Consider the following 26,712-nt stretch of genomic DNA (forward strand, 5'->3'; position numbering starts at 1 on the left):
GTTTCCGAACTTGATACCAACATTCCCGTGTACTCTCACCCCCCACCCCCTTCCCAGCGACCTGCCCTCGAATTCTGATGAACGGTTGTCAACCTGCAACGTTACTTCTGTTCCTCTCTTCACAATCACTGTCTGATTCACTGAGTATTTACGGCCTTCTCCGAAGTTTTTATTTCAGACTTCTGGCATCTGCAGTGTTTGGCTTCTCTGGTCCTCTTGTATGCTACAGTTCGTTGTCCCTTTACCTTCTGACGAAGAGTCCCAGACCTGAAACGTTGACTGTTTCTCCGTCCGCGGCTGCTGCCTGACCTGCTGAGTGTTTCCAGCTCTTTCTGTTTTTATCTCAGATATCGAGTACCTGCAGTTTTTTGATTTCTCTTGTTCTTTCACCACCTTCTTCCTCCCTCATTTGATTACTCCTATCTACAGCTTATTCAGACAGGTCAGAACCGTAGAACACTACAGCACAGAAAACAGGCCATTCAGCCCTTCTAGTCTGTGCTGAAACTATTCCACTAGTCCCATTGACCTGCACCCAGTCCATAACCCTCCAGACCTCTCCCATCCATGTATCTATCCAATTTATTCTTCAAACTTAAGAGTGGGCCCGCGTTTACCACATCAGATGGCAGCCCAGCCCGTTCCACACTCCCACCACTCTCTGAGTGAAGAAGTTCCCCCTAAACCTTTCCCCTTTCACCCTAAAGCCATGTCCTCTCGTACTTGTCTCTCCTAATCTAGGTGGAAAGAGCCTACTCGCACTTACTCTGTCTGTACCCCTCATAATTTTGTAAACCTCTATCAAATCTCCCCTCATTCTTCTACGCTCCAAGGAATAAAGTCCTAACCTGTTCAATCTTTCCCTGTAACTCAACTCCCGAAGACCCGGCAATGAAGACTCAGCTGCCATGATCAAGCCTTCACCCCCTCCCTCAGCAGGCATGTGTCACTCAGACCATGCTGGCCTTCCACCCTGCCACCGACAACTCCCTTCTCTTTCCAACCCTTCCCCTTCTCTGCAATTCAAAACGTTCAACTTATCCGAGTTCAGGTCATCGACGGGATTTGTTAACGCTGCTTCTCTCTCCACTGTCTGACCTGCTGAGTGTTTACAGCACTCTCTGTTTTCACTTCTAGTGCTTTACTGCAGCACACCTGATGCTCCTACAGGGAGGGGTTAGCTGTTGAGGACTGGGAGTCGGGGGTTAACTGGGGAATGGGAGTCAGGGGTTAGAACATAGAACATTACAGCGCAGTACAGACCCTTCGGCCCACAATTTTGTGCCGACATTTTATCCTGCTCTAAGAGCTATCTAACACTTCCCTCCCACATCGCACCCCATTTCTCTATCATTCATGTGTCTACCTAAGAGTCTCTTAAATGTCCCTAATGTATCTGCCCCCACAACCTCTACCAGCAGTGCGTTCCACGCACCCACCTCTCTGTGTAAAAAACTTACCCCTGACATCCCCCTTATACCTTCCTCCAATCACCTTAAAATTATGTCCTCTCATGTTAGCCATCATCGCCCTGGGAAAAAGTCTCTGACTGTCCACTCGATCTATGCCTCTTGTACACCTCTATCAAGTCACCTCTCATCCTCCTCCTCTCCAAAGAGAAAAGCCCGAGCTCACTCAACCCATCCTCATAAGACATGCTCTCCAATCCACGCAGCATCCTGGTAAATCTCCCTCTGCACCCTCGCTAAAGCTTCCACATCCTTCCTATAATGAGGTGACCAGAACTCCCAGGGTTAACTCTGGGAGTCGGGGGTTAACTCCGGACTGGGAGTCGGGGGTTAACAGGGTCGGGTTAAATCTGGAGAATGGGAGTCGGGGATTAACTCTGGGGACTGGGAGTCGGGGGTTAACTGGGGACGGAGTCAGGTTAACTGGGGAATGAGAGTCGGGGTTAACCCTGGGGACTGGGAGTTGGGGATTAACTGGGGACTGGGAGTCGGGTGTTAAATCTGGAGAATGGGAGTCGGGGATTAACTGGGAACTGGGAGTCGGGGATTAACTGGGGAGTCGGGGGTTAACTGGGGACTGGGAGTCGGGGATTAACTGGGGAATAGGAGTCGGGGTTAATGCTGGGGACTGGGAGTCGGGGGTTAACTGGGGAATGGGAGTCGAGGTTAACGCTGGCGACTGGGAGTCAGGGTTAACTGGGGACTGGGAGTCGGGGTTAACTGGGGAATGGGATTCGGGGGTCAGCTGGGAGTCGGGGGTAGACTTTTGCTCTGGACTCCTGTGCTGGAGGAAGATAACTCCATGTCTCTTCCTCAGGTCCCTGGGCAGGACCCCGACCCTGAGCGGGGGATGGGACCTCTCACAGGCTCTGGGGCTCAGAGATCCTGGGCTGACCCCTCACAGTGCGGCTCGAACACCAATTGGGGCCTACACCAACCCGCTGCAGCTCGTCGGTGAGTCTCCCGTTCGCTGAGGAACCAACTCTCTCCCAGGGGTCAGACTGTGCGGAGGGGATGGTGCGCAGGGTATCGGTTCCTGGTTCGCACAACAAATGTCATAAGATTGGCCTTTCCCCGCCACCCCAAACCTCACACCTGTCCTGCCCTGGTTCTCAATCCATCTGCTTACGCCAACAGCCTCCTGTCTAAACACCTCATCGTCTAATCCACCTCCGTCAGATCTTCTCACCACCTCCATCCTTGGGGGAGAGAGCACAGCTGCTCCACACTCCGACCCCGGAGCTGAAAGCCCTCCGTCCTCAGAACGCCTCGTGACAAATCCCGTCGGCACCCTCTCCAGGACCTTCCCATCTTGTGACTGAATCCGGACACGACACAGTGCTGCATTATGGCCCAGCCGATGTCGCTCGTACAACCAGCCAGCATGGAAACAGGCCCATCAGCCCATCCAGTCCATGCTGACCATCAACCACCCTTCTACACTCATCTCATTCTGTTCCCTCTCCACCCCCCCCCCCAAGATTCTCCACCTCACCCACACACTGGGGGTGGGGGGGGAGGGCGCAATTCACAGTGGCCGATTAACCCGCCAAGCCGCACATCTTTGGGACGTGGGAGGGAACCGGAGCCCCCGGGGGAAACCCATGGCGTCACAGGGAGTACGTGCAAATTCCACACTCATGCATGCACAGAGACACACAGACACACATGCTCATGTGCACACACAGACACGCGTGCACACACACAGACACACACAGACACACACCCACACACAGATGCATGCACACAGAGACACAAAGACACACACACACACACACAGGCACGCACACACACACAAAGACACACACACACAGGCACGCACACACAGAGACAGACACGCGCCCACACACACAGACACACACGCACAGGTGGAGGCTGGGATCGAACCCGGATCACTGGAGCCGTGAGGCAGTGGCTCTACCAACTGCGTAATGTGCCGCCCTACATCTCCAACATAACTTTGCTGGTTTTGTACCATGTCCCAATGGAAAAAGTATCACTTGAACCTCATCACCTCGTATGCAGGAACAGGACAGCCGCTTAAATCATGTGTCCTCCAGCTATTGTGGCCAACTCCAGGGACGTATGCTAACTAGCAGGAGAACAGAATGGGCATAAGTGGGTCCTTCACTGATAGGAAAAAAATTGTCATTTTTTGACAAGGTTGAAGGAGGCCATTTGACCCGTTGAGTCACAACAATCCCACCGGCCCCACTGGTCCTCTTATTCCCCTATAACCTATGCTCTCTCTCACAAATCCCATCAATATCCCCCCCCCCCCCCCCCTCCATCACCAGCCACCTACACTTGGAGCTGTTTACACTGTGCTGTAACAAATGGTGGGGTGCAGGGACTGGTGCTGGCGTCTCAGATGTTTACAATTTATATAAATGACACAGATGAAATCGGCAAAGATACGGTTGCTAGGTTTATAGATGACACAGAGATTGGTTTGTCATTGTCACATGTACCAAAATACAGTGAAAAGCTTTTGGTTTGCATCCAGACAGATCATGCCAAGCATAACTACATCAAGGTAGTAAAAACAAAACAGAATGTAGTGTTGCAGTTACAGAGAGAGTGCAGTGGAGGTAGACAAATAAAGTGCAAGGGCCTCAACAAGGTAGATTGAGTTCATCTTGCCGCATACGAGAGGCCTGCTGAAGAGTCTGCTAACAGCGGGATAGAAGCTGCCCTTGAGCCTGGTGGTACGTGCTCTCAGGTTTTTGTATCTCCTGCCCGACGGGAGAGGGGAGAAGAGAGAATGACCGGGGTGGGGGCAGTCCTTGATTATGCTGGCTGGCTTGATTATCTTATCTGTTTCCCCGAGGCAGCAGGAGGTGTAGACAGAGTCCACGGAGGGGAGTGCGTTGTGAAGAGGTCACAAGGAGTCTGCAGCGGGGGGGGGGGATTACAGATGGGTTAAATGAAAGGGCAAAGATCTGGCACGTAGGGGCCAAGATGCAGCGAAAATGTGAAGCTGTCCATTTCGGCAGAGGAGTAAAAATTCTGGGGAGGTTGCAGCTGCTAGAACCTGGTAAAACAAAACCGAACTGCTGGAGGACCTCAGCGGGACGGGCAGCATCTGGGGATGGTGGACGTTTCCGGCCGAGACCCTGCAGCAGGACTGAGATGTGCGGACGAGGAAAGGAAGTACGTTGTGCAAAGTTGCAGTGCTCTGAGGCACAGAGGGATCTGATGGTCCTGGGCCGATGATCCACAGAAGGCCAGTGTGTGCAGGGACAGTAGGTAATTCAGAGAGAAACTGAATGTTATTGTCTGTTATGAAGGGGATTAAGTACGACAGTAGGGAGGTGATATGGCAGTTATATTAGGAAGGGTGTTAATGGATTGGCAGCAGTTCAGAGAAGGTCAACTGGACCAACACCTGGAATGGGGGTGTTGTCTTAAAGGTTGAACAAGCTGGGCTATCCCCGGGTTTCAAAGAGTTGGGGGGGGGGGTGGTAATTGATTGAAGCATCTCAGATCCTGAGGGGGGTGGATCCTGACAGGGTGGGTGTGGAGAGGATGTTTCCTCGTGGGAGAATCCAGAACCAGCGGGGTCACTATAAAAATAAGGGGGTCGCCTGTTCACATCAGAGACGGGGTGGGGGGGGGGGGGGGAGGTGTTTGGAACTCTCTCCCTCGGAGGCCGGTGGGAGCAGAGTCTGGGGACATCTGTGAGGCCCGGGGTGAGGGGAGGAGTGGGTGGGAATGCGGAGACGGGTCGGGTTGGTTGTGGTCTTGTAGAATGGGGGAGCGGGATAGGGAGGGAGCCGAGTGGCCTCCTCCTGGTCCCAGTCCTGGTGCAGGGCTGCGGCTTTGCCCCCAGCGGACCGACTAAACGAGCGCTCCTCTTCCCAGGACCGAACGGCGGCGGCCGTCAGACGCCTTCTGCGAGCGGAGAGGCTCGCCGGCAGATCCAGGTGAGAGCGGGTCACAGGGGCGCCCCCAAGAACCCAGGGCGTGTGGGTGGGGCAGCCACTCGGGGCCCGCAGGAAGGGCCTCGGGTCTTTCACAGATCCCGCTGCCTGAGGTCAGCAACGGGCGGCTCGAGTTACCACGCCGACATCCAAGGCTGGTCCGGACGGGGGGAATATTGGCCAAAGTGGTCGATCTGAAATAAGGAGCCATGTTTGTGGAATATCTGAATCTTCAATAGTCCGTTTTATGTAAAATAAGATACCTTTATTAGTCACACTTACATCGAAACACACAGTGAAATGCATCTTTCGTGTAGAGTGTTCTGGGCGCTGCCCGCAAGTGTCGCCACGCTTCCGGCGCCAACATAGCACCCCCACGACTTCCTAACCTGTACGTCTTTGGAATGTGGGAGGAAACCGGAGCACCCGGAGGAAACCCACGCAGACACGGGGAGAACGTACAAACTCCTTACAGACAGCGGCCGGAATTCAGCCCGGGTCGCTGGCGCTGTAATAGTGTTACGGTAACCGCTGCGCTACTGTGCCTGCTTCTGACCGTTCTGAAGTCCCGACAGTTCAGCATCCTGGTAAATTTTCCCGTCCTTCCCTGAACCTCACCGGAGCCTTAGTGCCCACCCCCACTCCCCTGAAACTCACCGGGTTCCCAGTGCCCAACCCCACTCCCCTGTAACCCCCCACCAGGGTCGCCGTCCCCCCCCCCTCCCCTGTAACCCCCCACCAGGGTCGCCGTCCCCCCCCACTCCCCTGTAACCCCCCACCAGGGTCGCCGTCCCCCCCCACTCCCCTGTAACCCCCCACCAGGGTCGCCGTCCCCCCCCCACTCCCCTGTAACCCCCCACCAGGGTCGCCGTCCCCCCCCACTCCCCTGTAACCCACCAGGGTCGCCGTCCACCCCCACTCCCCTGTAACCCCCCACCAGGGTCGCCGTCCCCCCCACTCCCCTGTAACCCCCCCCCCCCCAGGGTCGCCGTCCCCCCCACTCCCCTGTAACCCCCCCCATGATCCCCGTTCCTCCCACTCCCCTGCAACCCCCCGTGGTCCCCGACCCCCCCCCCCCCCCCCACTCCCCACGGGAACTGCTTTACTGAGCCCCTGCCCTGCGTCTGCCCCGGGCGCTCCCGGTTGCCGGCCATTCTACTTCCCCTCCCCATTCCCACATTGATCTCTCTGTCCTCAGCCTCCTCCGCTACCAGGGCGAGGCCAAACGCAAACTTGAGGGACGGCACCTCGTGTTCCGCCTGGGTGGTCTACCACCCGACGGCGTGAACATCGGACTCTCCGGGTCGCCTGCTCCCCCTCTGACCCTTTCTCTCACTCGATCCACCCTGTTCCTCCTACACAAAGCCCAATCCCCCCAGCCCCCGATCACCTCCCCATTTCCTCTCCCCTACTCCATCTGCTCATCCCCCCCACACCTCCCACTGGATTCCCATCCTTACTGGATCCCGTGCTTCCTGTCATATTCCACCTCCTGCAGTTCTCCATTGCCTCCCACCTGTCTCCTCCCAGCCTCCGTCACTCTATCCATCCATCTCCCCCACTTCACCTGGATCCACCCATCACTTGCCAACTCTTACCCCTTCCTCTCACCTCTTTATACCGGCTATCTCCCCTCTTTCAATCCAGATGAAGGGTCTCGACCGGCAACCACGACTGCCCATTTCCCTCCCATCGATGCTGCCTGACCCACAGAATCTGGTTTTTGCTCCAAGTTGCAGCATCTGCAGTCCCTAGTGTCTGCCATTAAAGTGGCCAAGTTCTCTGGAAAATTTATTGTAATACTCTGTTATCCAAAACAACATGAATATAGAGAGCATTGGAGAACTAACAGGAATAATGCCCAGTAGTGGGGAAAATCCAGCAGTCTGGCACCACCAAGGTCCTGAGCCTGCTGAATAATAGGAGTAATTACCTTACAGGAGGATTACATTCCAGGAAAGTCCGTGTCGCGATTTTCTGTAACGCGAATCCCCTTTTCCCATCGAATCCCATGTTATAAGCGGAAATACGTTCCTCATATCAAGCCATTATATTTGCAAAGACAAAGTGATTTAACTTTGTCATCGCACTGTTAATTACTGCCGTTATTTGACAACGGAGGCTGACAGTAGACTCGGGGGTGGTGGTTGGGGGGTGGGGGGTGGGATGGTGGACAAGGCTCCTGTGAAACAGTTGGCAAATTTTGTCTGTTTTTATTTTCAGTCGCTCCGTACTGTGAGGCAGTGAGAATTGGATATGATGTCACCGCGTCAGATTGGGTTGGCGGTTTGTTGCTCCAGACTGCAGCATCTGCGGTCTCTTGTGTCTTGTTCAACTTACCTCGTTCACTGGAAAATAATTTCTCTCTTTCTCCATCCACCCCCTCCCTTTCTCTCCATCCCCCTCTCTGTCTCTTTCACCATCCCTCTCTCCATCCCGCTTCTCTCTCCTCCCTCCCCTCTCTCTCTGTCCCCTCACTTTCTCTCCATCCCCTCTCTCTCTGTTCCCCCTCCCTCTCCATTCTTTCTCTCCGTCCCCCCATTCTCTTTATCCCCCTCTCTCTGACCCCTCCAATCCCCCCCCCATCTCTCTCTCTCTCACGCACTGCATTTTAGGAAGCCACAGCAGCCATGGCCAGCTCCTCAAAGTAATCCCTTTAACTCCACTTTCACCGAGTACCTGCACTGGGATTCGAGGATCGGGGTCCAACCCATCATCCCTTCTTCCCGTGGACCCCGATCCTCGAATCCCATCCCTTTCCCTGATATCCCCACTCCTTAAACCCTTTCCTAATCCATGAGCCTTGCTCGTTGAATGAAGAGCACGCCCGCGCTGCACTCTGAGACATCTGTTCACATGTCCTCTTGACTGGAGAGTGTGTGGCAAAGGGGGGGGGGACTTGGCTGTGACTGCCAAGCCAACCGAAACAGTGATATCATATCCAAATCTCATTGTCCCACAGTACTGACTAAAATTAAATTTGACAAGATTTGTTGATTCTTTTGCATTTTGTGTTTATTTTTTCCCACATGAATTCTGTAAGAGCTAATTTTATTCCGTATCCCATATTTTGTGGATAGTGATTTGTGAATTTTGTAAGGGCGGATTTTAGTGACTAATGCGGGAGGGTCTTTTAAGAGACTGTTGGATCGGTACATGGAGCTGAGAAAAATAGAGGGCTGTGGGTAAGCCTACTAATTTCTAAGCTTTGTAGGCCGAAGGGCCTGAATTGTGCTGTAGGTTTTCTATATTTCTATGCCTGTGTGGGCGGCCCGGTCAGTCAGCGCTTAGCGCTGCTGCCTCACGGTTCCAGTGACCCAGGTTCGATCCCAACCTCCAGCTGTGTGTGTGTGTGTGTGTGCGTGCGTGCGTGCGCGCACATCCTCCCTGTGACCCCATGAGTTTCCCCCCTCGGGTGCTCTGGTTCCCTCCCACATCCCAAAGATGTGCGTGACGGTGGGTTAATCGGCTGCTGTGAACTGCCCCACAGTGGGTGGGTGAAGGGCAGAGTCAGTGGGGTGGGGGGGGGAGTTAACACACACAGAACATGGAACAGTAAAGCACAGGAACAGGCCCCTCCGCCCAATGTCTGTGCCAAACACAGTGCCAAGTTAAACTAAATCTTTTCTGCCTGCACATGATCTATATCCCTCCATTCCCTGCACATTCACACTTCTACCTAAATGCCTCTTAAACTCCTCTGTCGTACCTGCTCCCATCTCCATCCCTGGCAGTCCGTTCCAGGCACCCACCACACCCTGCGTGGGGAAAGAAAATTGCCCCCACGTCTCCCTTTAAATCCTCCCCCCCCACCTTAAATGCATGTCCTGTAACGACGAGAGAGAATAGTTTGCAGTGGTGCAGGGAAATGTAGGGAACGAGACTGGTGGAATTGTTCTGCTGGGAGCTGGCATCGATACCGTGAGAGCTGAGATGAGATGAGATCTCTTTATTAGTCACATGTACATTGAAACACACAGTGAAATGCACCTTTTTGTGTAGAGTGTTCTGGGGGCAGCCCGCAAGTGTCGCCACACTTCTGGCGCCAACATAGTGTGCCCACAACTTCCTAACCCGTACTTCTTTGGAATGTGGGAGGAAACCGGAGCACCCGGAGGAAACCCACACAGACACACGGCGGGAACGTACAAACTCCTTACAGAAAGCGATGGGAATTGAACCCGGGTCGCTGGCACTGTAATAGCATTACGCTAACTGCTATACTACCCTGCCTGCCCCTACAGTGGGCAGAATGGTCACCTCCTTCCTTGTTGCAAGGGAGTGAATGTCTTTGTGGTCCCTGGCCCAGTGTTTATCTCAAGCTACAGCCCCTCGTGACCGGTTGCCAGGGTTTGCTGTGGATGCTGGCTGTCCCTTTGTGCACATCTCAGCACTAACTGCAGTTGCTAGCTGGCCTCCCTGGGCCCACTGGCCAAGGGCCCAGAGAAACACATCACTTCTGTAAAGTGAAGAACCTCCCCTGCAGCTCCTTCCCAGATTTCGGCTTGTTAACTGGGAAATGCTGAATCACCCTTGGCCCTTCTCCAAGGTGTGGATACCAGTGCAATGCTCCCCTCCCACACACTCACTCACACTCTCTCTCTACCTCCCTCTCTCTTACTCTCCCCCCTCTCTACCCTCTTTCTCCCCCCCTCTCCCCCATCTCTTCCCCTCTCTGTCCCTCCTTGCTCCCTTCTCTCTACCTCCTCTCACTCTCTATATCTCTGCCTCCTCTCTACCTCTCTCTCCCCTCTTCTCTCTTTCTCTCACATCCCCTCACCAACCACGCTCTCTCTCCCTCCCCCCCCCTGCTCCCTCCCTCTTCCCCATGCTTCTCTCTCCCCTGCCCCCTCTTTCCCATAACCCTCCCTCCCTCCCTCTCCCCGCCAGGACGGGGAGGAGAAGGGGTGGGATATGTGGGGGGTGCGTTCCTTCCCCCGATTACGCCGGGCATCCCTGCGCTCCTGACACACGGAACGGGAGGTTCCCGGCTCCATCCCCAAAGCTGCCTCTCCGCTGTGCGCCAGGACTTCCATCGGCAAGTGGGGGCGTTGCAGATTCACCAAGGATTTTCTCCTCTGCCTGCCAGGCAGTCTGTCCCTGTGACAAACTGCTGTACAGGGTGTCTGTGTCACGATTCCAGTGTCAGGCATACAAACAACGTGGTTTGCTCAATGTCTTGGCCTCAGGACCATATTTCCTTCTGACAGAGAAGGAGGCTTATACCGGACTTGGAGCAATCTCATTCCCCCAGTAACTTTCCCCGTAACCTATTCGCCCCACACATTCCCGTCAACTCCCACTGGATTCAGCCCCTCACCCACACGCAGTTAACGCACCCGCATGTTGTGGGATGTGGCAGGAAACCAGGTGCAGTGTAAAGGCGTGCGCGCACACTCACACTCACGCTCACACACACTCACACACACACTCTCACACACACACTCACGCACACACTCACACGCTCACACACGCACACTCACACACACACTCACACCTCCTGTCTCTGTCTCTCTCACATACACACCACACGCACATACACACACAGAGTCAGCCTCCTCTCTCTCACATACACACACACACACACCTCCTGTCTCTGTCTCTCTCACATACACACCACACGCACATACACGAGTCAGCCTCCTCTCTCTCTCTCACACACACACACACACACACACACACCCTTCTGTCTCTCTCTCTCACACACACTGTCTCTCTCTCTCTCTCACACACACACACACCCGTCTCTTTCTCTGTCTCTCTTTCTCTCACACACAGTCTCTCTCACACACACCCACACAGCTGTCTGTCTCTCTCCCTCTCTCTCTCTCTCACACACAGTCTCTCACACACAGCTGTCTGTCTCTCTTTCTCTCTCTCTCTCTCACACACACACACACACACACACACACACACAGAGCTGTCTGTCTCTCTTTCTCTCTCTCTCTCTCTCTCTCTCTCTCTCACACACAGTGTCTCTCTCTCTCACACACACACCCCTCTCTTTCTCTCTCTCACACACACACACACACACACACACAGCTGTCTGTCTCTCTCTCTCTCTCACACACACACACACACACACACAGCTGTCTGTCTCTCTTTCTCTCTCTCTCTCTCTCTCTCACACACACACAGTGTCTCTCTCTCTCACACACACCCCTCTCTTTCTCTCTCTCTCTCTCACACACACACACACACAGAGCTGTCTGTCTCTCTTTCTCTCTCTCTCTCTCTCTCACACACACACAGTGTCTCTCTCTCACACACACACACCCCTCCTCTCTTTCTCTCTCTCTCACACACACACACACAGACCGACATGCAGCGCCAGAGGTTGGAATCGAACCTGGGTCGCTGGAGCCGTGAGGCAGCAGCTGCAACCACTGCGCCACCATGCCACCCATCTTCCCCGTGGGTAGCAGGCACCATGTTCACACTGCACTGTAGAGGCTTTCTTCGTCAGCCCTTGCACTTACGGACTCGGGGGGTGGGGAACAGGTCAGTGGGAGGTGTCCCTCACCCTCTGCATCAGAGACACAGAGTTCCCCCCCCCCTTCCTTTGTGCCTCTTTCAGCCTCCCCCGCCCTGTGTAACTGCCCCGAGGTCGAACTAACCTGTTTCCAAAGGGTTTGCTGGAGAGGAGTTTTGGAGGGTGGGGGAAGGTAAGACCGTGACCAATTATTTCCTCACTCCCCCCCCCCACCCCCAGCAGGAGGGTAACGAGCCGGAGGAAGAATTCAAAACACAGCACACAGGACATTAGCAGTCACCTCGCTTCACAGGGAGGCTGGCTGGGGGAGGGGAGGGGGGCAGACTGGGGTCTCCAGTTCTATACCACAAATGGCTCCATGAGCAGAGGTCAAATGAGCTTCCCCCCCCCCACCACAACCCCCACCCCCGGAGCAATTTGGGCATGTGTCGGAAAGAGTTACTGGTCGACCCACTTAGTTGGTGCCGACCACTGACCACCCATTTACACCGATCTCGTTTCACTCTCCCCACCCCAGATTCAGAATCGTTTGTTATCATTGTCCCGTACGACGTGAGATTTGTTGTTTTGTGGCAGCAGTGCAGTGCAGAGACATGAAAGTTACTATAAATGACAAAATAAGTAAATGATGCAAAGAAATAGGAACCACTTCACCCACACACCGCGGGGGTGGGGGGGTGGGGACAACTCACAGCGGCCGATTAACCCACCGACCCCGCACGTCTTCGGGACGTGGGAGGGAACTGGAGCCCTTGGGGGGTGGGGGGGGAGCCCACAGGGTCACAGGGAGAGCATGCAATCTCCACACACACACACACACACACACACACACAAACACGCAGACAGACGTGCACACAGACGCACACACACACAAAGACGCACACACATACACAGACGCACATACACACAGATACACAGACACACACAGACGCACATAAACACATGCGCACACACGGATGCATACACAGACACACACTCACAGATACACAGACGCACATACACACACACACAGATACACACATATGCAGACATACACAGATGCACATACACAGACACACACACAGAGTGAACAGGGGTCACTGGGCCCGTGAGGCAGCAGCTTCACCAACTTCCCCACTGAGAGTTTTCCTTCTTCCTCCCCTCAGCAGCAAGGGGGAGGGGAGCCCCTTCCCTCTCCAATCCTGTGAAGTGACCGAATAGGCCCCCACTGGATCTCCAAAGTGCCCTCAAAGGGGGTTGGAAGGGGATGGGGGGGGGCAGGGTGGTTGATTGAGAGGCCATGCCCTCTCTCTGCTTTTTAACAGTGCAGTGGGGAGCTGGTTCAGGGCAGGAGGGGAACCAGGGGGTGTGGAGTTGAGGTAAAAGATCTCCTCCGCTGGCACTCTACTCTGCTGGCACTCCATCCCCTCCACCCCAGCCTAGAACGGCACACGGTGTTTTGGCCTTCTGGTACTCGAATCGCCCCCCATGCAAGTGTTTGTGGGCACATGTGAGAGAATACGTTACGGGGAATGGAACTGGTGGGATTGCTTGGAGAGTCGGCATAGAATCGATGGGTCAAATGGCTCCCTGTGATGTTAAGAAATATGGAAATCCTCTTGTATTAAGGACCTCTTGCTCCAGCTGTGCAGGTGTCCCAGTGAGACCCCCCCCTTCCCCCTGGAATACTGTGGACAGATCTGGTCTCCCTGCCTGAGGAAGGGGAGACCTGCGAGAGAGAGGGGAGTGCAGCAAACGTTCACTGGATCGATCCCTGGGGTGGGAGGGGTTGTCCCGTGAGGAGAGATGAGGTAGAACCGGTCCCGTACTCCCCGAGCTTCAGGAGAACGAGAGGAGATCTCATTGAAAACCCTCCCGGGGGCTCGACAGGGTGGATGCGGGGGACGGTGTCCCCCTCCCCAACTGGGGTGTCCCCAGACTAGAGGTCGCAGTCTCAGAACGAGGGGATGGTCGCTCGGGATGGAGATGGGGAGAAATTCTTCCCTCCCCTGCCAGAGGGTGGTGAATCTCTAGAAATCTCTGCCCAGGGGGAAGGTTGGGGGCTCCATCGCTGGGATGTTGGGAAATAAGGGAGACGGGGTTAGTGCAGGGACATGGGGCTGAGGGAGTAGATCCGGTGTGGAGTCGTTCAGTGGGAGAGGAGGCGCAAAGGGGTGAATGGTCTACTCCTGATTTGATACCTTAGGAGTGTTTTGTCCGATCAGTACATGGCCAATGCCCAGCTCTAGTCCCTGATCCTAGCAGGGGTGGGGGGGGGGGGGGGGGTGGTGGGGGTTAAAAATTGATCACGTGTTTGGGTAGGGAGTCACCTGTGTGCCAGAGCGGTTAAGGATGCCCTGACGGGTGTTAGTGAACCAGACGGGTCTTTTATGATGGCATGGATTTTAGTGCTGATTTTTTAAATGAATATGTCCTGGTTATCTAAGTACTTGAAAGCCCCAGGCTGCTGTAGGATTCAAACCACATTCCAACCTCGATCAGTGGGCCAAAGCCACCAGATACGAGTTCAGTAACCTCACCGCAGTGCTACAGCCGTCCCAGCGATCGATCCCGGCCTCCGCCGCTGTCTGTGTGTCCGTGTGTGGAGATTGCACGCCCTCCCTGTGACCCCGTGGGTTCCCCCAACCCCTCACATCACGTAAATCCATTACCCTCCCTCACCTTGCGTTCTGTCTGCCCAACACCCACTGGCCTGGGTTTCTTCTCCTTTGGCTACCCTTCTTATTCCCCCACCACCCACCTCGTTCCAGCTGCCTATCACCCCTCCGCGTTCATCCAAATGCCCTCCTCACCTAGTCCCACCTATCACCTACCAGACCCTGTAACTCCCCCGTCTCCCCCTCACCACTTCATACTGGCCCTCTCCGTGCCGGTGACCTGGGTTCAGTTCCGGCCGCTGCCTGTTTGTACGTTCTCCCCGTGTCTGCGTGCGTTTCCTCCGGGCGCTGCAGTTTCCTCCCACATTCCAAAGACGCACGGGTTAGGAAGTTGCGGGGGTGCTACGTTGGCGCCGGAAGCGCGGCGACACTTGCGGGCTGCCCCCAGAACACTCTACACGAAAGATGCGTTTCACTGTGTCTTTCGATGTACCCGTGACTAATAAAGAAATCTTATCTTATCTACACCCTCGGTCCCGATGCAGGGTCTCCACCCGAAATGCCGACCACCTCCCCCCCCACCCCCCCGGCCTTTCCTGCACACAGATGCCACCTGACCTGCCGAGTTCGTTCCTTGCTCCAGGTTACGTACAGCGTCTGCAGTCTCTCGTGTGTCTCCGTTGCCTCACTGTTGTTTGTTCTCCTTCCTCTGTCTCCACCATGTCGTTATCTGGCTTCGATGTCCTGTTGCTATTCCACACCTTTTCTTGCATACCCTGTTGCAGACGGCTTCCCAGCGCTGAAGGCAAAGATCAGGCAGCATACTGTAGTTCTCCCCAGTCACCACAGGCGATCTCAATTTAAAATACGTGTTACAATTAAGAGCTTTTACAATAGGTCGCATTAACAATTTTTATACCACGCTGCATGGTGAGTGGGGGATTGGACTGTGTGGCGAGTTGGAGAGTTTTATTCAACTGTGGGGAGAGTGGGATTACTGTGTGCCGTAGTATGTGGGCAGCACACAGTCCCCGCAGCGTGAACAGAAGCATCTCCTCGGCTTCAGTCTCGCCGATCGAGGGACCCCCACATGGGCGGCCTGCCTTGTTCTACCGCTCCTGCACTAACTCTCCGATCCTCTCTCCCCCCTCCTCAACAGCTGAACACCACGCCACGGATGGTCATCTTCCGTCAGCCATCTGTGTGAGTACTTTTGTTTCCGCTTGTTCTTGACAGCGGGAGAGTCCCTGCCGGTGGACCCCTGCCGGTGGAGCCCTCCACACCAGGTTCTCACTCCGACCCACGCACCTCCAGAGGTGGGGTCGCTCCGCCGACCCCCCCCCCACCCCACCTTTGTGTGGTGCTGCACCCAGGTTCCCCTTCCCCACCCCCCACCCCTCCCCAAACCCGGTCTGCAAATCCCCAGCGTTCCCGCGGGGAGGAAAGAGTCCACCCCTCCTGCTGTTGGGAGATGGATATCGGGCTGGTTGAACCCCAGCTCCCGCTTTTGACTGTTCTCGAGGACAGCAGGGGTTGGGGGTGATCTCCACTGAACCTCTTGGGCCAAGGGTGCAGCGTAAGGCCGACACGAGCCTGTGGCGGACAATCAGCAAGGCAGGTGGTGTGTTGGCCTCCATTACAGGAGGGGTTTGAGCACATGGGGATTCAGTACAACTGTGGTCTCCTTCAGAAATAGACAACACGGTTTTGTGCGCGGGAGGACATGTCTGATGAATCTTTTGGAGCTTTTCGAAGAGGTAAAGAAGGGGATTAGATGAAGGTAGGGCAGTGGATGTTGTCTGTTTGGACTTTGGCAAGGCCTTTGATGAGGTTCTGCACTGGTAGGCTGATCTGGAAGGTCGCATGGGATTCAGGGAGCTGGAGAGGTGGATTCAGATGATGGGAAGCAGAGGGTGATGGTTGAAGGTCAGTTCTTTGACTGGAGGCCTGTGACTAGTGGGGTGCCCCAGGGGTCAGTGTTGGGACCTTTGTTATTCATTATGTATGTAAATGATTTGGATATGAATGTACATGGTGTAGCGGCCCGGACCCGCAGGACTCAAACCGCCATCGGCGGCTGTGGGCACGTGCGCGGGAGCGCGACGCGAACTAACTGCGACGCGGACTAACCGCGGGGCAGGCCTTCCGGCGGGGACCGCACGTCACATCCGCCGGAGAGGCTGTCGGTTACTTTGGCGAGCGCGCACGCTTTGTTTCAGTCAGTAAAGTGTGCTCCAGTCCAGCTGCCAGTCTCTGCGTTTTCTTTCCTGCCATGTGCTGCGTTCGGCTACAATGGCACGATTAGCAAGATTGCTGATGATACTAAATTGGGGGTGGGGGGGGTCGGTCTTGTTGATAATGAAGCAGGTTACAAAGAGATCTTGATCAGTTAGGGAGATGGGCTGAGGAAAATGGATTTCAACATAGATGAGTGTGAGGTGATGCATTTTGGAAAGTCAAACCAGGGTAGTACTTGTACAGAGAACAGCAGGGCACTGACGAGTGTTGTGGAGCAGAGGGACCTGGGAGTACAAGGGCCCAGTTCGCTGAAAGCAGCCACGCAAGTAGACAGGGTGGTGAAGAAGGTGTTTAGCATGCTGACCTCCATCTGTCAAGGCATCCGAGTTTAGGAGTAGGGACATTATGTTCCAGTTATATAACTCTCTGGTGAGGCCGCACTTGGAGTATTGCGTAGAGTTAGGAGAGACGTTGTGAAGCTGGAGAACGTACGAGGGTGCTGCCTGGTCTAGAGTTATAGGGGGAAGTTGGCCACACGGGATCTTTATTCCTTGGAGGATGAGGGGTGACCTCATAGAAGTTTACAAAATCATGAGGGGTGTGGATAACGTGGATAAGTCATAGCCAGGGTTGGGGAGTCCAGAACTAGAGGGCACAGATACAAGACAAGAGGGGAGAGATTTAAAAGGCCCGAGAGGTAACTTCTTCACCTGGAATGAGCTGCCAGAGGAAGTGGTCGAGGTGGGTACAATTGCAACATTTAAGAGGCATTTGGATAGGTACATGGAGGGGAGGGGGAGGGTTATGGGCCAAACGCAGGCAACTGGGAGGATGCTGTGGTCGGCATGGACCAGTTGGGCTGAAGGGCCTGCTTCCGTGCTGTATTACTCTATGACTCCTTACCGAAGGATGAACTTGCCACAGTGCAGTGAAGATTCACTGGACTGGACCCAGGGAGAGACCGGCTGAACTGGAACTGCAGTTCATAAGAATGAGAGATCTCATCGAAACGTACAAAATGCTCCTGGGCTTTGACAGGCAGGACATTCCCCCGACCAAGGAGCAGGGCTCACGGTTTGGGAGTGAGAGGGTTAGCTGTTCTGGGCTGAGGGGAGGAGAAAATCCCTGGGATTCTTCCCCTCCCTGGAGGCTCGGACATCAATTCATTCAGAGTGGAGGTCGGCAGGTCTCTGGACTTGCGGGGATAGGGAAGGAAAACTGTGCCGAGGTATTTGAGCCGCGATCTCCTTAGGAGCCAGACTCGAGGGGCCGGCTTCAGCTCCTGATACCATTCTTCCAGCCCAGGAGACCCCCTGGCAGATGGAATTTCATGCAGACAAGTGTGAGGTGTTGCACTTTGGGAGGACAAACCAGGGTAAGATTCACACAGTGAACGGTAGGGCTCTGAGGTGTGTGGTAGAACAAAGGGACCTGGGAATCCAGATCTGTAATTCCTTGGAAGTGGTGTCACAGGTAGATAGGGTCGTAAAGAGAGCCTTTGGCAGATTGGCCATAAATCAGGGCGCTGAGTACAGCAGTTGGGATGTTATGTTGAAGTTGTACAAGATGTCGGTGAGGCTGAATTTGGAGTATTGTGTGCAGTTCTGGTCACCTACCTACAGGAAAGACATCAATAAGCTTGACTGAGAAAATTTACAAGGACGTTGCCGGGACTTGAGGACCTGAGTTACAGGGAAAGGTTGAATAGGTTGGGACTTTATTCCCTGGAGTGCAGGAGAATGAGGTATACAGAATTATGAGGGGTATAGGTAGGGTGAATGCATGCAGGCTTTGTCCCCTTGGGTTGGGTGAGACTAGAACTAGAGGACATAGATTTAGGGTGAAAAGTGAAATATTTAAGGGGAAACCTCTCTTCACTCAGAGGGTGGCGCGAGTGTGGAACGAGCTGCCAGCGGAAGTGGTGGATGCGGGTTCAATGGCAACATTTCAGAGAGGTTGGGAAAGGTACACGGATGGGAGGGGTCTGAAGGGATATGATCCAGGTTCTGGTAGGTGGGACTGGGCAGGAAATCAGGCCGGCATGGACTGGATGGGCCTACTTCTGTGCTGTAGTGCTGTGTGACCCCTGTGCTCTGTTTTCAGGCCACCGTCCAGAAGTGCAGCGACGTGAGAGGCAGGGTGCGTGGGGAAGCCGGGGACCGCAGCCCACGTGGACCGGGGACAGGCAGGGGAAAACCCATCTCGCTGGGTGCTCCACCAGGCAGGATGACACCAATTAAAGATGTTTACGTGAAGTTGCAGGCTTCGCCTGTATGTTTGTCCTGGGTCCGGCGGGGGGAGGTGTGGGAAGTGGAGAAGGCCTGCATTTATTTCTCATTCACAGGTGCCCACCACCACCCCAACTGAACCACGCGGCCCGCTGCCCAATCTCGAGGGGCGTTTCCAGTGACGGATGGACCCTAGGGTCACGATGCCGCAGGGGGGTAGGGAGGAGCGCGGCGGTGAGGATGCGGTCGCATCCACCCTTGCCTGGCGGAATGGCCGGCCTCTGCTAGTCTCACAACAGTTCTTGCATTTCCCCGCTGCAACGGAGGCCATCCGGCCCGTTGGGTCTGTGCCGGCTCTTGAGGGCAGCTCCCCCTCCCTCAGTAACCTGTTGTAGACCGTGGAGATGTCATAGAGAGAGACAGCACAGAAAGAGGTCCTTCAGCCCACCAAGTCAATGCCCACCAGCAACCGCCCATTTACACCAACCCTACATCAACCCGTTTTTTTACTCTGACCACTCTCTCGTCAAGCCCCCCCTTAGATTCTACCCCTCACCAAACACACCGGGGGACAATTTGATCCCGATCTTTGGGGGTGTTTAAGGAGATTGATAAGTATCTAATTAGTCAGAGTATCAAGGGATATGGGGAAATGGCCAGAAATTGGGGCTAGATGGGAATAGTTTAGCTCATGGTGAGGTAGCGGAGCAGACTCGACGGGCCGAATGGCCTCCTCCTGCTCCTTTGTCTTGTGATCTCATGACAATTCCCAGTGGCCCATTAACCCACCAACCCGCACGTCTTTGGGACATGGGAGAGAACCAGAGCACCTGGGGGTAGCCCATGGGGTCACAGAAAGAGCCCACACACACACAGCACCGGAGGTCGGGATTGAACCCGCGTCTCTGAAGCAGGCAGGCAGCAGTGCTGACCGCTGTGCCACCCTTAATCTTCTGCAGTCTGACCCCCACAGAAACCACTCTGATAGATCTCAGACCTTCACATGTACGGACACCAGTATCTTATATAGGTTCATAGTTGTGTGTGTGTCTGTGTAACCCCGGGGCCCCACGTGGATTTAGAACCATAGAACACTACAGCACAGAAAACAGGTCATTCGGCCCTTCTAGTCTGTGCTGAAACTTAATTCCACTGGTCCCATTGACGTGAACCCATTCCATAACTCTGCAGACCTCTCCCATCCATGTATCTATCCAATTTGTTCTTCAAATTTAAGAGTGGGCCCGCGTTTACCACATCAGACGGCAGCCCATTCCACACTCCCACCACTCTCTGAGTGAAGAATTCCCCCTAAACCTTTCCCCTTTCACCCTAAAGCCATTTCCTCTCGTACTTATCTCTCCTGATCTAAGTGGAAAGAGCCTACTCGCATTTACTCTGTCTGTACCCCTCATAATTTTGTAAACCTCTACCAAATCTCCCCTCATTCTTCTGCGCTCCAAGGAATAAAGTCCTAACCTGTTCAATCTTTCCCTGTAACTCAACTCCTGAAGACCCGGCAACATTTATTCTGTTTACTTCAGAAGGCAGCTTCATGTTAGCTTAAGAAATTTCCAAGAAAGACCAAGAGCCAGACACCAGGGTGGGTTGATTTAAAAAAAGTTATTTTTTTTGGAAATTGCAACACATTCTGGTCAGTCCACACAACCAACTGGGAGGGTTAGCAAAAGTACCAGTGCAAGCTGGCTCAGAGGCGCATCCAGCTGACCGATCCGGCTTCCCGAGGAGGGCGAGGAGGGCCGGACTGGCGGCAGGGGTTCGGTCTTTGTGGGGTGCGGGGGGTGGTCACTGGTCCAATCCGATTCCAGGGGAGAGAATCCAACAGTCCCTGCTGTGGCTGCAACACATCTGGTAGGGTGGGGAAGGGGAGGTGGAGGTTAGAGAGAGGTCATCTCAGCCTGGGAGTGGCATCTTCTTCCCTAATCCATCCTCCTGTCACTGTGGTAGTTCTCAGGATATCTCTCGCCCGCAACACCAAACCCCTCCGTCACCTGCCTCCTCATCCTGAAGATGTTGACCCGATCACAAGGCTAGGCAGGGGTTGTGGGGTGGTGGTGGGGGGGAAATGGTGTGCGCAGAATCCATTCCCTCCTGTTCTCTGTTGGGGTCGGCACTTAACGTGGCCCCAAACCCCACCTCCTGTGCGTGAAGATCCCACTGAAACTTGGAAGTTCGTGCAGGGCTTGACACGGCCGATGTTTCCTCCAGCTAAGAAGTCCAGGGGGGGTGGGGTGTCACCATCTCAGAATAAGATGTCCGCCTTTCAGGGCGGAGATGGGGAGAAATTCCCTACCACGGAAGGAGGTGAATCTCTGGAATTCTCTCCCGCACGGGATAGCGGCTCAGTGGCCGAGTCTTGCACGTGCAGGGAACAGAGGGAGACCACTCGTGCAGGGAAGTGGTACTGAGGAGGGGGACTGACTGTTGTAGCATGGGGCTCTAGAGGGACCCAGCCACTACCCTTCCATGCTGGTCCTAAGGCAAGGGACAGGACATCCCACCACTGGACCGGATGAGGGATTAGAGGGTGCGTGGTGGTGGGGAGAGGAGTGCTGGTGGTGAAGGCGATGCCCCTGGAGCAATTAGGGACACAAACCCTTGCCCCTGAGCCATACCCAGTGGTCCACACCTACCAGAGAGCTGGGCTGGTTGACCCTCCCCCAGCACAGGCAGAATTGGCCCCTGTCCAGACTGACGAGTTACCACCACCATTTTCTCCTATCTGACAAGCTCAGTGGTGGTGGGGGGAGTGGGGGGTAGCTGCTGGAGGGCAGTTGGCCAACCTGGACTGGGTAGAGTTGACCTCTCACCCCAGGCAGAGATAAACCCTCACCTCGGGCAGAGGTGAACCCCTCATCCCAAGGTAAACCCCTTGTACCTGGCAGAGTTAACCCTTCACGCCGGGCAGAGATGACCCTAGGTGGGCCAGAGTTGACCCCACACCCCGGGCAGAGTTAACCCCAGATGGGCCAGAGTTGACCCTTCACCCCGGGCAGAAATGACCCCTCACCTTGGGCAGTTGACCCTCCATCCCGGGCAGAGCTGACCCCTCACCTTGAGCAGAGTTGACCCTCCACCCTGGGCAGAATTGATCCCACACCCTGGGCAGAGATGACCCCGGGGGGGGGGGGGGGGGCAGACCAGAGACCGGGAGGACCACCACCCAGGGAGTTTAAAGTGCCAGCCCAACAGCAGGGCTGCTGTGGCCGGACGTCCCGTTCCCTACCACCACCACCTCCTCGCCTCCCTCCCTCGGCCGCTGCCCCTCCGCGCTGGCCCCCTCCACCCCCGGGCGGAGGCGGCGGCGGCGGCGGCCTCCCTCCCCGCCCCCCGTCGCCAGTCCCGCCGAGCCCCGGTGCACCCACTTGAGCTGCCCGTTCTTGAGGGCGTAGCGGGTGTCACCAAACCACTGGATGATGTCGGCCCGGGCCAGGCCGGTGCTCTGCACCAGACGCCCGTAGTCCTCGCCGCTGGGCCAGCGGCTGCGCAGGAAGAAGCCCTTCAGCACGGCCAGCTGCTCCTTGGACTTGCGGGGGCGTCCCAGCGAGGGGGCCCGGGGCCGGCGGCAGGCCGTTCCGGGGGTACCGGTGGCTCCCCCCTCCTCCTCCTCCTCCCCCTCCCGCCGGCAGAGGGGCCCAGCCGGCCCCCGGCGCCGCTGGTAGCGGCTGTCACTGAACCAGCGGCGGATCTCGGCCCTCCCCAGGCCGGTGCGGGCCTGCAGCCTCCGCGTCTCTGCCTGGTCCGGGTACGGGCCGCGGGAGAAGCTGCTCTTGAGGGCGGCCAGCTGCCCCTTGGTCTTGCGGCAACGGGGGGCCCGGCCCTCCTGGGGCCCGGGGCTGGGACCAGTCCCGGGCGGCAGCGGCAGCCGTAGCGGGCCCGCCCCCCGCCGCAGCTTGTCCCGAGCCTCCCGCACCTCCTCGGGCGTCCAGCTGATGCCGTGGCGCAGCCTCTGCACCGCGAACCAGACCCGGACCCGCTCGGCCGGCAGTCCCGCCGACAGGCCACAGCGGGCCAGCTCGGCCGGGCTCGGGTAAGGGAAGCGGCTGAAGGACTCGGCCAGCGGCCCGCCCGCCTCCAGCTCAGGGTCCAGCGGCTGGGGCCGGGGGTCAGAGGGGGGAGAGGGAGTGGGGACGGCCGGCGGCTCTGGGCTGGGCCGGCCCGCCTCGTCCTCGCCCGTCAGGTCGATCTGCACCACGTCCCGCTCGGCGGCCGGCCTGGGATGGGAGGGCCGGCCCGGGAGAGGGCCCGCCGTCCGCCCCGGGAGTGGGGTAGGGCCACGGGACAGGCCCAGGCCTGGGATAGGACCCCCGTCCGGGACAGGACCCCCTCCTGGGATGCGATGGAGGCCGTTGGTGTGCTCAGGGTGGGGGTCCCCAGTCAGGCCCAGGCCTGGGATGGGACCCCCAGTCAGCCTCATCCCAGGCTTCCTGCTCGGGACGGGATGGGAGCCATCGATGTGCTCTGGGTGGGGGCCCCTGGTCAGGCTCAGTCCTGGGACGGGCCCCTCTCCCGGGCTAGGATGGGGTCTGCGGGACAGGCCAGGTTTGGGGCCCCCAGTCAGGCCCAGGCCTGGGATGGGCCCCCCACTTGCGCTGGGACCCCCAGTCATACCCAGACATGGGATGGGCTCCCCGCTTGGGCTGGGACCCCCAGTGAGGGCTGGGACGGGCCCCCCACCCGGGATGGGACCCCCAGTGAGGGCTGGGACAGGACCCCCAGTCAGGCTCAGGCCTGGAAAGGGACTCCCACTCGGGCTGGGACCCCTGGTGAGGCCCAGGCCTGGTACAGGCCCCCCGACCGGGCTGGGACCGGGCCCCAGAGTTACGCCCAGCCCGGGGATGGGTACCCCGAAGAGCCCAGGCCCGGGGCACCCGGGCAGACCCAGCAGGCCGTAGAGTTCCCGCAGCACTACGGCCGGGTGGGCGGTGTGCAGGTGGACATTGAAAGGCTGCAGTTGGTCGGCGTGGTAGCCGCAGATCTGGCAGTGGTAGCCCTCCGGCCCTTCCTCCTCCTCTTCCTCCTCCTCGTCGTCCTCCTCCTCCCGCTGGCCTCCTCCCAGCGCCCGCTCCCGGTCCCGCTCCCGGTCGTACACCACCACCTCAGCGGCCCGGGACCCAGTCCAGGCCTCCTCCTCGGCCTCACCCGCCGCCCCCTGCCCCTCGCCCGGCGCGGCAGACCGCAGGGTGTCGCACTTGCGCTTGGCTGCCATGCTGGAGGGTGTCAGAGCCTCGGACGGTCTCCGCTGGTCATTCCTGCGGGGTTGAGCACAGAAGAGAATCAGGTTTATTATCACTGAAATATGAAATATTTTTCACGACATAAAAGTTACTATAAGTTACAAAAACGAAATTAGTGGGAAAGAGGAATTGAGATCATGGACCGTTCAGAAATCTGATGGCGGAGGGGAAGAAGCTGTTCCTGAATCGCTGAATGTGGGTCTTCAGGCTCCTGTACCTCCTCCCCGACGGTAGTAACGTGAAGAGGGCATGTCCCGGGTGGTGAGGGTCCTCAGTGACGGATGCCGCCTTCTTGAGGCACTGCCTCTTGAAGATGTCCTCGATGGTGGGGAGGGTTGTGCCCGTGATGGAGCTGGCCGAGTCTACAATCCTCCGCGGCCTCTTGCAATCCTGCACATTGGGAGCCTCCATACCAGGCGGTGATGCAACCAGTCAGAATGCTCTCCACCGTACGTCTGTAGAAACTTGCAAGAGTCTTTGGTGATCCTCAAACTCCTAATGAAGTAGAGCCACTGGCGTGCCTTCGTTGTGATTGCATCAATGCGTTGGGCCCAGGATAGATCCTCCGAGATGTTGATGCCCAGGAACTTGAAGCTGCTCTCCCTTCCCGCCGCTGACCCCTCAGTGAGGACTGGTGTGTGTTTTCCCGACTTCCCCTTCCTGAAGTCCACAATCAGTTCCTCGGTCTTGCTGACGTTGAGTGCGAGGTCGTTGTCGCGACACCACTTGCCCAGCCGATGTATCTCACTCCTGTACGCCTCCTCGTCGCCGTCTGAGATTCTGCCGACAACAGCGGTGTCATCGGCGAATTTACAGATGGCGTTTGAGCTGTGCCTGGCCACACGGTCACGAGTGTAGAGAGAGTAGAGCAGTGGGCTAAGCACACGTCCTCGAGGTGCGCCTGTGTTGATTGTCAGCGAGGAGGAGATGTGGTTAGGGTGTGAAATCCTGATGGGGCTCCTTGTCCTCTCCCACCCCCCCCCCCCAATCCTTCTGTCTCTCGCCCCTTCTGACCACCTGCCCCACACCACATTGATCCCCTGTTCGATCCTGATGTGTGTGTGTGTGTGTGTGTGTGTGCGTGCGTGCGTGTCTGTGTGTGCGTGCGTGTGTCTGTGTGTGCGTGCGTGTGTGTCTGTGTGTGTGTGTGCGTGCGTGCATGTGTGGAGTTAGCACGCTCTCCCTGTGACCCCGTGGGTTCCCGCACCCCCAGCCCAGGAGGCTCCGGTTCCCACGTCCCAAAGACCGAGCAGGTCGTTGGGTTAATTGTCCGCTGTGAATTGTCCCCCCCCCCAGTGTGTGGGTGAGGGGGGACGCTCTGGGGGGAGATGACGGGAGTGTGAGAGAAGGGATAAGTTACAGGGAGCGAGGGGGATTGAGATTGCCCCCCTCCCCCGCCATGGAGTCAACAGGCCAAATGGTCTCTTTCTGTGTGGCAAAAAATATAGGTGAGGGTGAGAGATGGAGAAGGGAAAGAGATGGCTTAAAAATTAATCAGATGAGGGAGGGTGGGAGGGAGACAGAGTGAGCGAGTAGGGCATGGGGTTACGGGGAGGGAGGGAGTGGGGCAAGGGGTCACGGGGAGGGAGGGAGTGGGGCAAGGGGTTACGGGGAGGGAGGGAGTGGGGCAAGGGGTTACGGGGAGGGAGGGAAAGGAGGAGGAGGGAGAGAGAGAGGAGGAGGAGGGAATGTGACCCGGCAGACAGGCAGGAGCTGAAGGGGCACCTGTGCACAGAGTTAGCGGAGGAGCTATCGCCAGACCAATTCACCCCTCTGGGCCATATGTACCAAGGGAGGTGGGGGGCAGGGGTAAAATGGAGCAGGAATCCTGCTCAAAACACCAGCTGCTGGAGGAACTCGCTTCGTGGCAGGGTGGGGGGCTCAGGCAGCAGCTGTGGGGGCAGAGAGACAGTCCCCCTCCCTCTCCCACCACAGCCGCTGTTCCTCCAGCGGCCGGACCTCTGTGCTCCAGATTCCAGCATCTGCAGTCCCCAGAAGTCCGGGGGGTGGGGGCTGTGTTTAATCCGACATTCCAGCAGCCAGTGTCCACCCATTTCTCCCAGCCGCTGGTTGGATCAATAGGTGCAGATTGGTATTGGTTTATTGTTGTCACTTGTACCGAGGTACAGTGAAAAACTTGTCTTGCACACCGATCGTACAGATCAATTCATTAAGGTCGTACAGGGTAAAACAATAACAGAATACAGAGTAAAGTGTCACAGATACAGAGAAAGTGCAGGACAGGCAGACAATAAGGTTCAAGGTATAACGAGGTAGATTGTGAGGTCCAGAGTCCATCTTATCGTACTAGGGGTCCATTCAACAGTCTTATAACAGCGGGATAGAAGCTGTCCATGAGCCTGCTGGTCCGTGCTTTCAGGCTTTTGTATCTTCTGCCTGACGGGAGAGGGGAGGAGAGAGAATGTCCAGGGCGCGGTGGGTAGGGGTCTTTGATTATGCCGGCCGCTTCACCGAGGCAGCGGGAAGTGTAGACAGTGTCCGCGGA

At 56.4% G+C, this 26,712-nt stretch overlaps 2 protein-coding genes across 5 annotated transcripts in view; one reads left to right on the forward strand and one right to left on the reverse strand.

Moving 5' to 3' along the window:
* LOC127567290 (RING finger protein 212B-like) overlaps positions 1-18,975 on the forward strand; it is a 69,951-nt gene extending 50,976 nt beyond the window's left edge. For all 4 annotated transcript variants that reach the window (XM_052009980.1, XM_052009981.1, XM_052009982.1 and 1 more), the window contains 4 exons: positions 2,287-2,423; positions 5,334-5,395; positions 15,642-15,685; positions 18,824-18,975. In XM_052009980.1, the coding sequence (XP_051865940.1) occupies positions 2,287-2,423; positions 5,334-5,395; positions 15,642-15,685; positions 18,824-18,851 (271 nt within the window). In that variant the 3' untranslated portion in view covers positions 18,852-18,975. The remainder of the gene's footprint in view (positions 1-2,286; positions 2,424-5,333; positions 5,396-15,641; positions 15,686-18,823) is intronic.
* A 1,581-nt stretch (positions 18,976-20,556) lies between these two features.
* On the reverse strand, positions 20,557-24,221 carry LOC127567289 (collagen alpha-1(III) chain-like; the record flags this gene model as incomplete). The annotated part of the gene is made up of 1 exon (XM_052009979.1): positions 20,557-24,221. A coding segment is annotated over one exon (2,080 nt), but the record flags the coding sequence as incomplete, so codon positions are not given.
* Positions 24,222-26,712: the final 2,491 nt, after the last annotated feature.

This window comes from Pristis pectinata, unplaced genomic scaffold (assembly GCF_009764475.1).
Source record: "Pristis pectinata isolate sPriPec2 unplaced genomic scaffold, sPriPec2.1.pri scaffold_94_arrow_ctg1, whole genome shotgun sequence".
In the NCBI taxonomy this organism is placed as follows: domain Eukaryota; kingdom Metazoa; phylum Chordata; class Chondrichthyes; order Rhinopristiformes; family Pristidae; genus Pristis; species Pristis pectinata.